The sequence below is a fragment of the Salvia hispanica genome, chromosome 2 (assembly GCF_023119035.1).
Source record: "Salvia hispanica cultivar TCC Black 2014 chromosome 2, UniMelb_Shisp_WGS_1.0, whole genome shotgun sequence".
NCBI classification, from domain to species: domain Eukaryota; kingdom Viridiplantae; phylum Streptophyta; class Magnoliopsida; order Lamiales; family Lamiaceae; genus Salvia; species Salvia hispanica.
The window spans coordinates 30,922,763-30,936,070 of record NC_062966.1 but is presented as its reverse complement, the minus strand read 5'-3'; the positions used below and the strand labels follow the sequence as shown (position 1 = coordinate 30,936,070).

General features: G+C 33.7%; 3 protein-coding genes across 4 annotated transcripts; 1 reads left to right on the top strand and 2 right to left on the bottom strand.

The window, feature by feature from the left end:
• Positions 1–1,563: 1,563 nt before the first annotated feature.
• LOC125203489 (uncharacterized protein At4g28440-like) lies at positions 1,564–3,767 on the bottom strand. 2 transcript variants are annotated; one of them, XM_048101841.1, is made up of 3 exons: positions 3,610–3,767; positions 2,778–3,007; positions 1,564–1,877 (listed from the first exon to the last, which is right to left on the bottom strand). In XM_048101841.1, the coding sequence occupies exons 2-3, from the start codon at positions 2,965–2,967 to the stop codon at positions 1,690–1,692; spliced, it is 378 nt and encodes a 125-aa protein (XP_047957798.1). In that variant the 5' UTR covers positions 2,968–3,007; positions 3,610–3,767; the 3' UTR covers positions 1,564–1,689. The 2 variants fall into 2 exon arrangements, with proteins under 2 accessions (XP_047957798.1, XP_047957799.1); XM_048101842.1 differs by having other exon boundaries at positions 2,778–3,027; positions 3,610–3,765.
• A 742-nt stretch (positions 3,768–4,509) lies between these two features.
• On the top strand, positions 4,510–5,472 carry LOC125206785. Its single transcript, XM_048106009.1, has one exon. It carries the CDS (start codon positions 4,510–4,512, stop codon positions 5,470–5,472), a length of 963 nt encoding a protein of 320 aa, XP_047961966.1.
• Positions 5,473–6,891: 1,419 nt separating this feature from the next.
• Positions 6,892–7,716, bottom strand: LOC125208236 (zinc finger protein 5-like). The gene has a single exon (XM_048107817.1). It carries the CDS (start codon positions 7,703–7,705, stop codon positions 6,986–6,988), a length of 720 nt encoding a protein of 239 aa, XP_047963774.1. The 5' UTR covers positions 7,706–7,716; the 3' UTR covers positions 6,892–6,985.
• Between the last annotated feature and the right edge of the window lie 5,592 nt (positions 7,717–13,308).

Below are 13,308 nucleotides of genomic sequence, written 5' to 3'. Positions count from 1 at the left end.
TGTGCAGTCAGTGGCGGTAGCAGTTGTGGCCGTGATATTTTCTTTCATGGCAGTGATGGAGAGGAGGGTTTGAGATTGAATTATTACTCTTCATGATTAATTTACGTTGTTATGGTTAATTCTTTTCACTCGATTTCTGTATTTTACAACCCACTTTCTATATAACTATATTGTGATCTTTGTTGTGTATTGTAATAAACGAGTACTACTTGATAAGTATTTATGATTTTTTTAAAAAAAAATTGTAATGCAAGACGTGGACGTGTGGGCAAAGAGTATTATTTCGATCGAGAAGATTCATGACTTTGGAGTTCTGAGTTCTGATTTAATATTATCCCTGCAGAATGTGTACTTTCTAAAGTTTTTTGCGGTGCTTATAATTATATAATTAACCAAAAAAAAAGGGGATAGTCATGACGTAGACTTTGAACGAGTAAGAGCATCCTCATCAGTGCTCTTAGCTAAGAGCACGGAGGTGTGCCCGGATCCACTTTTATACCTTGTCCTTAGCTAAGAGCACAGTGTTGTGCTCTTAGCTAAGGACAAGCTCAAGGGTCACACCATTCTATTATTCAATTTAAATACTTCAATTACTAAAAACATTTCTACATTATAAAAAATACATTAAAAAATAAAAATTACATAATTAAAATCCTAAAAAATAAAAATACATAATTAAAATCCTAGAAAATAAAAAAATACATAATTAAAATCCTACAAGTTAAAAATTCCCATAATTAAAGTGTTATTTATAGATGAAAATGTGAATTTTGGAGAAAAAATTGAAAAATAAATTAAAAGTAGATAGAAAACGGATAGAATTTTTTGGGAAGTGGGGATTTTTTTTTTAGTTTAAAACATTTTTTTAAATTAATTTTGAATTTTTTAAAAATAAAAAATTTGAATATGCCAACGGCTAAGCCGTTGGCCAATCAGAGAGCGCCACGTAAGGGTACTCAGCGGCACGGACGTGCTCTTAGCTAAGAGTAGCACCGTGCCAGCGGCACGGACGGACAGCTCCTATCAGCGGACAACCTCGTCCTTGCCAGCGGCAAGGACGGACGGACGAGTTTTTTTCAACCGATGCGGATGCTCTAATGAGTTCACGAAGGATGAAAAAGGCAAGCCAAACCTAATTGAAACTAATTTTATGAGGATTCTCTAATAAAGTCCTAATTGGATACCTACGTACATTATAAACATTGAATCTTCAAGATTATCACAATGAAAAGTAGTACTACATCATTTGAAGTTCTGCTCAAATTATGCCAAATCTTGCGAGAATTACAGGATTATCACAAGTGATTGTTGTATGAATGAATATAATTATCCTTAGCGGTTAGGATTAATCAAATTCGATTGTCATGTGACATCAATCCTAGTCATTTCAAATTTGAATATGTACATATGCCATTAAATTCGGACTAAAAATCTTGCTCTATATATGCCCTCCAACGAATCTGGACTCATCTCACATGCAGGTTTTTGTGACATAAAACACCATTTATATTTAAAAAAGAGGTAGCAATATGTAAGATTTCCTGCTACTAACAAACACTGGCATAATGAAAACGTGTTCAATAAATATAAGCTAAAGTGCGATAGTAAAAACATGTCCCCGGCGGTACAAGTTCTAGGCAAAACTGTCTTACACATGCATAGCTTCTAGTTTGAAAGACAAACTGCTGCTCAGACGACGACATCGATCCGTTCAAACTCGATCAACGATAGGTTGTTGCTCTCGTCCACAGAGAAGCTGGCAGCCTCCCCCACTTCAACACGACCACTGCGGTCCACAGCCAGCCTCATCGAACCCTTGAACATGTCAATCTTTGCATTCGAGAGGACGAGAGTGTTGCCCTCTTTTGCAAGATCCACTAACATAAACCAATGCATCAATGTAAGAAGAAGCGTAGTCTAAATTTTCAGTTTCCAAATCTAATAACAATAATCGTAATGCCCAGGGCACATGTCCATCACACGATCTTTAAAATTATTCAATCTTTCACCAAAAAACAATTCACAAAAGTAGTTTTAAGTGGAATGCCCAACAAAATAGAGTTGCATTCAAGTCAGAATTTCATTAGCAAACACACACAAACAATACATAGCATTATGTTAAATCAAATTTCATTAGCATTCTCATTCTTAAACATTGCGATAACACAAGAGTTAAATTACAAGGGCATGGGGAGTTTATGCAGTCATTGATGCAATCACATCAATGAACATGATCAGGATCACTAATGGCCCTGATCATGATCATTGAAACACATTTGCTTCAAACATTGTCATTATCAAACAAGTTTTGAGCCCACATAAATCTCCTCGTAATAAGAAGTTAAGAACCCATAAACAATCTATCCCCAAAGCCTAGATAGCATGTATATATTACATTAGGCAATCAACGAGCAATGAATTGTTAAAACGTAGACTTAAAGAGAATGGCACTAGGACATGCTCCACCACTACAAAATCATGACAAGAGAGAGGATTCTCTACTTCAGAAATTCAGATGTCAGATCCACATATAATCCAGTAAGAAAAAAGGGGAAAAAGTAATACTATGATTGTATTTGAAAGAAAGCCTCAACCTTTGTACAATAATAACATATCAAAAGAAAAATTGAAGGCATTTTGAATTATAATCTCACCCCCTATACCCATCATCTCAAAAGCAAGCTACAAATAAGCCATAGTCATAGAAAAACAATATGCTAAACTTGTACTCACATACTCTGCAAATTTACAACACAAAATGGTGAAGAGATGTTCACCTTGATCATTTCGTGCAGAAAAAATAATGATTCCTGTCTCATCTCCAACCAAGCACTCAGAGAACCGCCCTTGATTCCGACCTCTCTGTGCCACCATCTTAGCACTGACAACCTTTACAGTTAGATTGAGCCCGGCATCCAGCGGACGCAGCTGGTTGATCTTGGTGACTTGCTTTTTCTGGTCAGCCATTTAGAGTTTTTTGCTTCTGATAATCTCTTGATAGTTGAATCTGAATAATATCCAATCAAGCTAACAATGAAACACTCAATAAAATTCTATCAAACAGAAGATCTAAAATAACAAGCCAAAATTACAAACAAAAAACTAACAAGATTGCAGTACAAAGAGATAAAAGATCTCCAATTTCATGTCACATATACATCAAACAGCATAAAAGAACAGATTCAATTTATCTCGACCTAGTACCTAAAATCATCTGAATCTGCAATTTCACTTCACAAAGAGCATTATAGTCCAGATTTAATTTATCTCGTCCAAATCCCTAAAATCATCGGGATCTCAAACCTAATAACTAACAGTTCATACAGATAAACATCATAGATAAAATGGCTCAACCTAAAACTTCAAAAACGAAATCGAATGTGCTCTATATGAAAGGCCTAAATCATGTGCCCCTAAAAACAACAGAATAAAAAAATTAACACATACGGGCCACCACAAAACCAGATCTTTCCCCCAATTTGAATAAGACGGAAATCAGCTATCCAATCTATGCAAAGAACAAGCGATCCAATTCAGGCAGATCAAGACATTAGCAAAGGATTAAACATTAAGAAAACGCGGAAACTTAAAAATCAAAGTGTGAAATACCTCAATTCGTGCAGATCAAAGAATCTGCAGAGATTTTGAGTTTGGGAGGATTTGGTGTTGAAATTTTGGAGGGGGTTTTAGCTGCTAAAATAGTCTTCGAATGTGCGCCGTTAATGCCTAGGTGTGCATAATCCTCCTCCTCATTTTTAACTTCAACTTATTTTTCTCTCTTAATTTTATTGTTTTAATTTTCCAGTAACATGTAATTTGCGTGTATTTATTTATCCATAATATAAATAGCAATTTTTTGTTCTTTATCTACACGTAAATCTGAGTTTATGGCGTCATAAATTCTCTTTACCAAAAACCATTTTCTAAGGGACGAAAATTAAAAACGACTTTAAATTTCTTTCTCTTTCAGATTTCAGATATCTATTGGGCATAGTTGATAAGGTCTAACTACTTAAGCCCATTGGGTTCTACTACATCATTATTCGTAAGGGCTAATGGATTTAAAAAATTTATAGGTTGATTGGGTTTGAAATTATAAAAGTGATCAAATTCTTAGTAAGATATGTAATTTGCGTGTATTTATTTCTCCATAATATAAATACCAGTTTTTTTCTTTACTGGTAAGAGCATCCACAATGGATGTCCGATCTTGCGCCCGATCACCCGAGATCGGGCTCGGGCATCAATTATAGGCGCCCGATAAATCGGGCGACTGAGTGAGTCGACCGAAAGATCGGTCGTCCCCATCGGTGCCTGATCGGGAGCCCATTGCAACACAATGCCCGATCGAGCCCAAGCCCAATTTCACGTTTTCATATTTTTTTTTATTTTTTATTTAATTTCTATCTATAGATATACCTTATTTTCACTCATTTCTCACACATCTCTCAAACCTCACACATCTCTCTTTCACTCACTTTTCCAAAATATTTCCCGGAGAAGATATAAATGGGGCTATGGAAAGCGCAATGTTTGAACCAGATTCTCGCAGGTATTCGTGCAATACAAGAGCAAGAGCAGGCCGAAGAGCAGGTCCCGAGGCCCATCCACCACCGGACATCCGTCCGTCGAGAGCATGGCTTAGCTCATCAACATTTGTTCGAGGACTACCTCGCTGATGAGCCCCGGTGGGGACCGACGGTTTTTCGCCAACAGTTTAGGATGCGGCAAGAACTGTTTCTCCACATTGTTCACACAATGGAGGCCCGCGACGAGTACTTCCAGCAGCCACAAGATGCGGCCAACAGAATCGGTCTATCCCCGCTCACGAATTGCAGGGTTGCGCTTCGTCAGTTGGCATACAGCACCACAACGGACATGTTCGACGAGTATCTTCACGTCGGGGATACAACTGGACAAGAGTGTCTGATAAAATTTTGTGAGGGCATGATTGACGCTTTCAACGCCTCATATTTGCGCAAACCGAATGTCGAAGATTGCCAGTTCCTGATGAGGATTCACGATAGGGTGCACGACTTTCCTGGAATGTTATGGAGCATTAATTGTATGCACTGGGAGTGGAAGAATTGTCTGGCAGCGTGGAGAGGCCAATTCACCTGTGGGTATAAGGGTACCCACCGGACGATGATACTTGAAGCCATCGTTGACCATCGTCTTTGGATTTGGCATGCTTACTTTGGCGTGACGGGGTCAAACAACGACATCAACGTGCTGAACACGTTGAGTTTCTTCACCGAGCAATGCAATGGCAACGGTCCGGTTATCCAGTTCACTGCCAATGGCCGACAACATCATATGAGGTACTACTTAGCCAATGGCATATACCCGAGATGGTCAGTTTTCTTGACTGCCCAACGGATGCGAAGAGAGCCCTTTTTGCACAGTGGCAAGAGTCTGCACGGAAGGACGTGGAGCGAGGATTCGGTCTGCTTCAAGCACGTTGGGCAATAGTGAAAGGCTTGGCTCGTTCCTGGTACATGCATCATATCGTCAATGTCATATATGCATGCATCATCTTGCACAACATGATTATTCACGATGAAGATGCAAGAGCTAGCGATTGGTACTATGATGAAGCTGAACCGAGCGCAGGTCATGCAACCTCGCCGGTCATTCGAGGTTTACCCTATGGAGTCAGTGAGAGATTATAAGCTGGGGGAGAACATGCGCAACCGACAAGCTCATCTTCAACTCATAACTACATGGTTGAAGAAGTTTGGACACGTAGTGGTCGTTAAAATTGTACCTCTTTTTAAGTTTTTCCCTTGTAACTTTTTTTAATTAAGTAATGTATGTTTTTTGCTAGTTCTTTGATTTAGAGTCTAATTTTGCTATTTATAACGTGTAAACATAAAAATATAATATTAAAATTGAAATGAAAAATGAATAATTGATAGGGCACCCACTAGGGCCAATTGTCAAACTATTGCAGAAAAAAGGGGCATGTTGATGTAGCAACCACTAGGGCATCCATCGTGGATGCTCTTCTCTGAGTTTATGGCGTCATAAATTCTCTTTTCCAAAACCATTTTCTAAGGGAAGAAAATTGTAAACAACTTTTAAATTTTTTATCTTTCAGATTTCTGATATCTATTGGGCATATATAGTTGATAAGGTCTATCTACTTAAGCCCATTGGGTTCTACATAATTAGTCTTAAGGGTTAATGGATTTCAAAATTTTATAGGTTGATTGGGTTTGAAATTATAAAAATGATCAAATTCTTAGTAAGAGATATAAAATGTCCAACTAAAAGGCATGGTTTTGACTACGATAATATCTTTCCAATTAAGTTTGTTGGACACACTGATTATTTCTGTTTTTTTTAGTTTTAAATCACACACATGTACCAACCACACTTATATACTGCATATACTTTGAAATCTTTAGTCGAAGAGGAAACATCATATCAAAATTCAAACTCTCTTATCTACTGATTGAAGAGGAAACATCTTACCACAAGGTTGTTGACTCATTAAATTCTAGGAAACTTCATTGGTATATTAATTATGAAAATAAAAGCTGGTGTTAAAATAACTCTTCGCAGCATAGATGTGGAAGGGTTAGGGAATTAAAGGGGGGAGAATAAATATAATGATACTGTAAATTAATTTGTGCTATATAGAGCTAGAAAATCAACCCAACTCAAGCCCATTGATAAGGCTTTCTTAAGAATTGGCCCAGTTGAATCTTACAAACCAATTAATTTATTAGCTTAAAACTTTAATTTATTCCCATAGTTGCAAAACATAATTAATCCCTATTATAGAATAAAATCACCTCGTATCTTGTTTATTCCAGCTAGTGGTCGAATCGTAATTTAAATCACGTAATTAGTGGGGAGAGGGGAATCCATAACAAAGATTGAATATATAAAGAAAAATAAATAAACATTTTATAACTATATTACCTTTCTCCATACAGTTTGAAAACAGATTCGAATAAACTAATAAATAATTAAAATATCACAAACCTAACCCTAATTGAAGATCTAACTCTATTCCTTTTCTATTACAAATCCTCTTTGACTCAGGTGAAGAGGGAGACAAATTCCCTCTAGAATCATCCACTTGTATAAGACTAAACCTATGCTTATTATTTTGCTGCATATAATAATTATTAGTAATAATATTATTACATTTTACATCGTACCATCTCGACTCGTGATCGTAATTGATCATGTCTGAGCCAAAATTAATTTGAATCTCCTTGTTGTGCAAAGCAGGCTTAGACCCACAAAAAGTGACAAAATTCTCACTATTTTGGTCACTAAATTTGTTGAAAATTGGATTGATGTAATAATTGAGGTTTTTGGTGGCCTTTCTTGCTTGAAGTTGGAGCTGCAGCTTTTTCTGCCTCATTCTTTCATTTTTGTGGGCATTTTGATGGCCTCCCAATGCTTGTGAGTTTGCAAACACCTTGAAACAACAGGTGCACTTGAATTTCTTCGCCGCCTCGGACGGGGGAGGTGGCGGAGGTGGGTTTTTTCCATCAACGGGCGGCGGTTTCTCTATTAAGGTGGAGGAAGGCGACGATGAACTGACACTCTCGTCGCTTTCCTCCACCACAGAGGCTTGATCCTTCTTGTGAATTCGAGATGGATCAAGCTCGATTCCAAATAGCTTTAGCTTCTTCTCGGTGCCGGACTTTGCACTTTTTGAAATTGAAATACTATTTTCTCCCATTTTTTCTTGAATTTTGGATGTGATACAAAGATATGTGTTGTGCCACTTCTTTATATAGAAAATTTTGTTGGCCTTTTTGACTATGCATTGAAAGTTATAACAAGAATAGTGGTACGATCACAAACACCATAGCTGTACCTTAGAGTCAATAAAATATTTAAATAAAAATATAGAAAGAAAACTAATTAACCTCGTGCAGTAATATTAATTTTAATTTTAAACCACTTTCAAAATGTAGAAATGTCGTGGCTGAACAAAAAAAATTCGGTATACATCATAATCACACTCAATATCGATTATTTATAGTATTTAAGTATCATATTTTATTTCATAATATTGTAAGATCCCTATCACAATACGTGATAACGTACTATAACAAACACTATTGGAATGAGAATATAATTAAAAACAATATTTATTAAAGACTCGGATATCTAAATTCCGTCAAATTTCGCGATTAATTAATACCGTTCTACTTGAGAAATATTAGTATAATACAAATATTCATGCTTAGAGAAGGGGGAATGTGATATGTATCATTATATATTATAATGGGGGACGATAAAAGTCAAAAGTAAAAAATTAAAAAATATGGGTGTATCTGGAATCCGAAGGAAGATGATATAATTATAAAATTCATCTAATAATTGATTTAAGAAATAATGGTTACTTTAAGTTGAATGAACCAACTATAGTGGATTTATATAAATAAAAAAGGATATCTATATTATTGTGGCCCCATCTCGTACATTTCTTTAGATCATGTTCATACAATTTTTATTTAGTCTTGTTAGAATTCTGATTAATCTGCACTTAAATTAGAAGATTCGCCGCAATAACATGATTTGCATCAAAACCCCACATGAATTATTTAATTACCTTGCAAGAAAAAGAAAATTATTTATAATATATGTTATTGACCATGCTTTTGGGATTATTAAAAAACTAACTAGGGAGATTAGTTGCTAAACAACAAATATTAAGAAGTGGCCAATGCAAATATACTAATGGTAATTAGGGTTTTTAATCAGATCTTAGCATATCCTCTTAAAGCAAGGATTGTGTGCCACAAATGGTTATACTAATATATGTTGAAAGTGAAATTAAATTGAGTCACCATTTAATTTAATAAAAATTAAAAGGATCCATTTTTGGACCTTCTCAATATTTTTGCTTCACGTGATGTTCTATCTATTAGTCTATGTCATAATTGTATAATCTAAATACTAACAAAATATTAAATTCCAACTTTTGGAACATGATTAAATGATTTGATTCCTAGGGATAGAAAACTATAAATTCACGAAATACATACTCCACAAAATAAATTCACGAAATATAATCTACCCTCTTAAAAGATATAAAAGGTTGTAGTAGTATTCTATTGGTCTATTCTCTCACACGTGTTGAAGTGGTGGACTAAATTCCACCAATAGATTGCGTGTTTTTCTCCATAACATTCCTATATTTAATTCTTGATTTCTACTATTATTCTTATTATTTTCTTGCTTTTGAGAAAGGATTCCAATTTCCAATTAGGCATGCTAGCTATCCTCAACACTTCCTTTGAAAACAGTAATTTATTGATATATATTGTGGATAAACCAGGGGCACTTTGAATGGGTCTACTATACTTTGTGTAAAGTAAAAAAAAAAATGTGCCACTAGTGAGAGTACTATATATCTAATGCAATTAATTTTAATAAAAAAAAAATTCTCTTGTTCTATAAATTAATTAAGATCGGCATCGTTGATTTTACTAGGATTTCCATTTATCTTAGAAAAAATATAATAATACATTAAAAGTAGTATTGTCAATATATAAAAGTTTGTTGTTTCATGTTCAAACTATTATCATCCATTTAATAAAAATATAAGACCGTGGTTAGTAGAAAATGATGTTTTGCACCAACATTCATCCATAAATATATACAATGTTAACAATAATAAAAAGATCATTATATTGTGTAAGGTTGTGTGACGAGGGTCGCTTAAAATATACTACTATTAAATATTCAAAATAAAGTGATTGGATAAGCTAAAGAAGAAAGAAAAAGGAGTTGATGCCTATAGCAAAACGTGAAACTAAATTAATTCATATTATATTATTACAATCAAATGAGTTGGTGGGTGGTTTAATTAGTCCATTGATTTCTCATCAATTTAATTTCATCTTCCACCCACCATAGTCATAATCACACAACAAACTTGAGTAGATTAAAGATCAGATTTTCGATATTAACGGGAAATGACGGTAAATAGTTATTTGTTCATATGTTTATTATCTTAATTAGGCCAAGTAATATATAAAATCGATACGTAATTTAATTTTATCAAGCATGAAATCTCTAAAACCACGCTTATAAAACTATACAAATCTAACACAGAGAGCCAAATTTGACTTCATATTAGCTAAATGTACTTTTATTGTGAAAGGTCTGCGTTGATATCGACCTTAATTAAATAAATTATTTTATTATCGATCATTGTTGTTGAATTGAGTGCATAATTGTTGTTGAGCTGATCATATTAATGTGAATTAAGTACTGCTCTTTTGTTTAATATACAACTATCATATATTCAATTTAAACTGTAAATAAGAATATCTGATCAAATTGAAAATTAAAATTAGAGACCAACTGGGATCTTCTTCTTCCTCGACTTTTCGATAATTAAACTCAATTTGTACAATTAGGTAGAGTGTTATTTACGTTTCTACGCCCTTATTGTAATACTGTTTGCCGTATTAATTACTCCCTTCATGTGCAATTATATAGGAGTTCCGGTTTTTTCATTTTTGTCCGTCAGTGAATAGAAGTCTCGGTTCATATAATTACTATAATTGGTAAAGAGGTCTCACACTCCACTAACTCATTTTACTCACGTATCATTTAAAACTAACTATAAGTGGGACTCATATTCCAATAACTTTCTTCTATTCACTTTTCTTAAGTATCATTTTTTAAAACTCGTGCTGGAAATAAAAGGGACTCCTATTCGCGGACGCAAGGAGTAGATGCTATGTTAAATAAAAATATAGTACTATTAGATGTTCCCTTTGTTCCTGAGGTAGTTGAATTTCTGTTTTTTTATCCTTTTTTTTTTGCAAAAATGATAAAAAAAAAAATGGTACTTAAAGCGTAGAGAAAGTAATGTAGTAGAGAGGATAACGTAAATAAGAGTCTTTTCTATATTACTCTCTCTCCTCTTTAACTATAGTATCATTTTTGTAAAATGGGTGAAAAAAAATAATCTAACTTTCTTGGAACGGAGGAAGTATTTTAGGATTAGAATAGTGTGAATAAAATCGATCAAACTTAATAAAATCCATATAGATAATTAAACTGTGACTCGATCGATACGTATAGCACGACACAACTTCTTTACAATATTACTCCATTTTCTTGATAAATTCTACTCCATATTTGAACCCGATTCAACATTTTATAAATACAATACTATACTAGTACTATTAATTGCTAGCTCAAAATTGGTATTGGGTTTTTTTCTTCTTGCTATTTTTTGTCTATTGTCATATATATCAACATTTATAGTTTTGCAAATGTTAAAATCAAATATAAATTTGAGTCATTTTATGAGTGGGAGTCATGAAATCTAAAATAAATACTAATACTATAGTTGATGTCGTCCGAAACTGCTCGAGCAATGCAATATATTTTGATGTACTGTTTTATCATTTGAATTTAATATCGTATTGCATCTGACAAAAATAATAGCTCTAGATGACTTGATGCAACTAAATGAAATTCGATATTTCAGATATAAAATTAATACTTTTATTACCGCCTAGAAGAATTTTTTATTACAAAACACTCAACAACAGCAACATAAAACTAACTAAATTTGAAGAGATTGATGAATAAAATAAAGCCGGCAACAACTGACATTAAATAAGGTTTACCGATTTCACATTGATTACAACCGTCGTGTATATGCACAATGGTTATTAAACATTTAGTATTGGGACTATATACCGGCGGAAAACCATGAACCGATTTTAATATGGAATCGAAAAACTCTAGTCCTTACGTCCCTGAAAATTTATCAACTTATTTCCTTTCGTCCGTTCCTAAAAATTTGTCACTTTTCATTTTTACCATGTCTTGCTATGAACCCTACGTTCCACTAACTCTGTTACGCTCACATTTTATTATAAAACTAATATATAAAAGTAAGATTCACATGCCACCAACTTTTTGAATTCACTTTCTATTACTATATTTCTTAAAACCTGTGCCGGATTAAATGGTGACGAATTATTAGGGACGGAGAGAGTATTAAATTTGATTGTTGTGATATTAGGGCTTGGACGGGAACTATGAAACCACAAAGAATCTATTTTCGTTGAATCTATTGTGTTGTATGGTGTTTGTCGTTGTTGTGCATATTTTTGTTAGCTGAGGTTATCAGTTGATTTACTGTTTGTTATCTGTTTGTTTTTCTTTTCCCACCTATTCTAGGTTTGTGTGTACACTAAATGATCTTTTTTATTTAAAAATGAATAATAATTTGAAGGACTATTATGATAGACTCGAACCCGAGACCTTTGACATCGATTATTATCCAGGCTACACTAGTTTGGTTTGGGATGGGTTCATATGTTTTTGTATTTCATGTTTTAGCCCCAAACATTTTATTTATTGCAGAAAAAAATCTTGCAACCATATACATATATTATCTGAAACCTTCCATTCCTTCATAAGAGAGTGTTGTTATAAACCTAATTGTTCCGTGGACTATTCTGGAGGCAACTATTGGTATCGGCATACACAAAGAAGGGAGTACTCAAGGAGCTTGAGTATCTCATTTTTTGTTTTGTTTTTTTCTATAAAATCTTCAAATTTATCTAAAATTTGTGTAAATTGTTTTACAATATAGTACTCCTCTAGCAATGATATGAATTTATAACCGAAAAATATATTTTTACATAAAAGTAAAAACATAACAAAAGTTGTGCATTCTCTTGGTGAGAATAACTGGAAAAATAAATATTAGGAAGAAACTGATTCATTCACAAGCATGCATATTCCAAAAAACAAAATAAGTAGCATAAATATAGGAGGCACAATCATTTCGTCGTGGAAATTATAAGGGCCACTAACTGACCCTACAACATTATCAAAGAATCGACAACATTATTCACCATTTGAACTTAATTCTTAATTTTATAAGATGCATGCTTCTAGATAACCTCGCAAATTTCTGAAATAATCAAAACGAAAAAAAAAAACTAATAAAATCTTCTCCAGATGCATTCCAAAAAATTGGAAAAGATGGACGCCATCATTGTTTTGCATAATCTTAAATTTAATTTGTTTCTACATATGTTTGATTCAAATTAATTTTGCCAAATTAACATACTTTCTAAATTAGCTCACAATCTCAAGTTCTTGACTGCAGGGTTTTGAATTGTCATCACAAATTAATTTCGTAATAAATGAAGAAAATCCGAAAGGAAGAAATTGAACCCTAGCTACCCAGATCCAAACCATAAATTAAACTCAACTAAAAAATATTAATTTCATATCATTGTGTCTAATTTCAAGATCCACAATCACATCATACAAAATAAAGCTCAAATA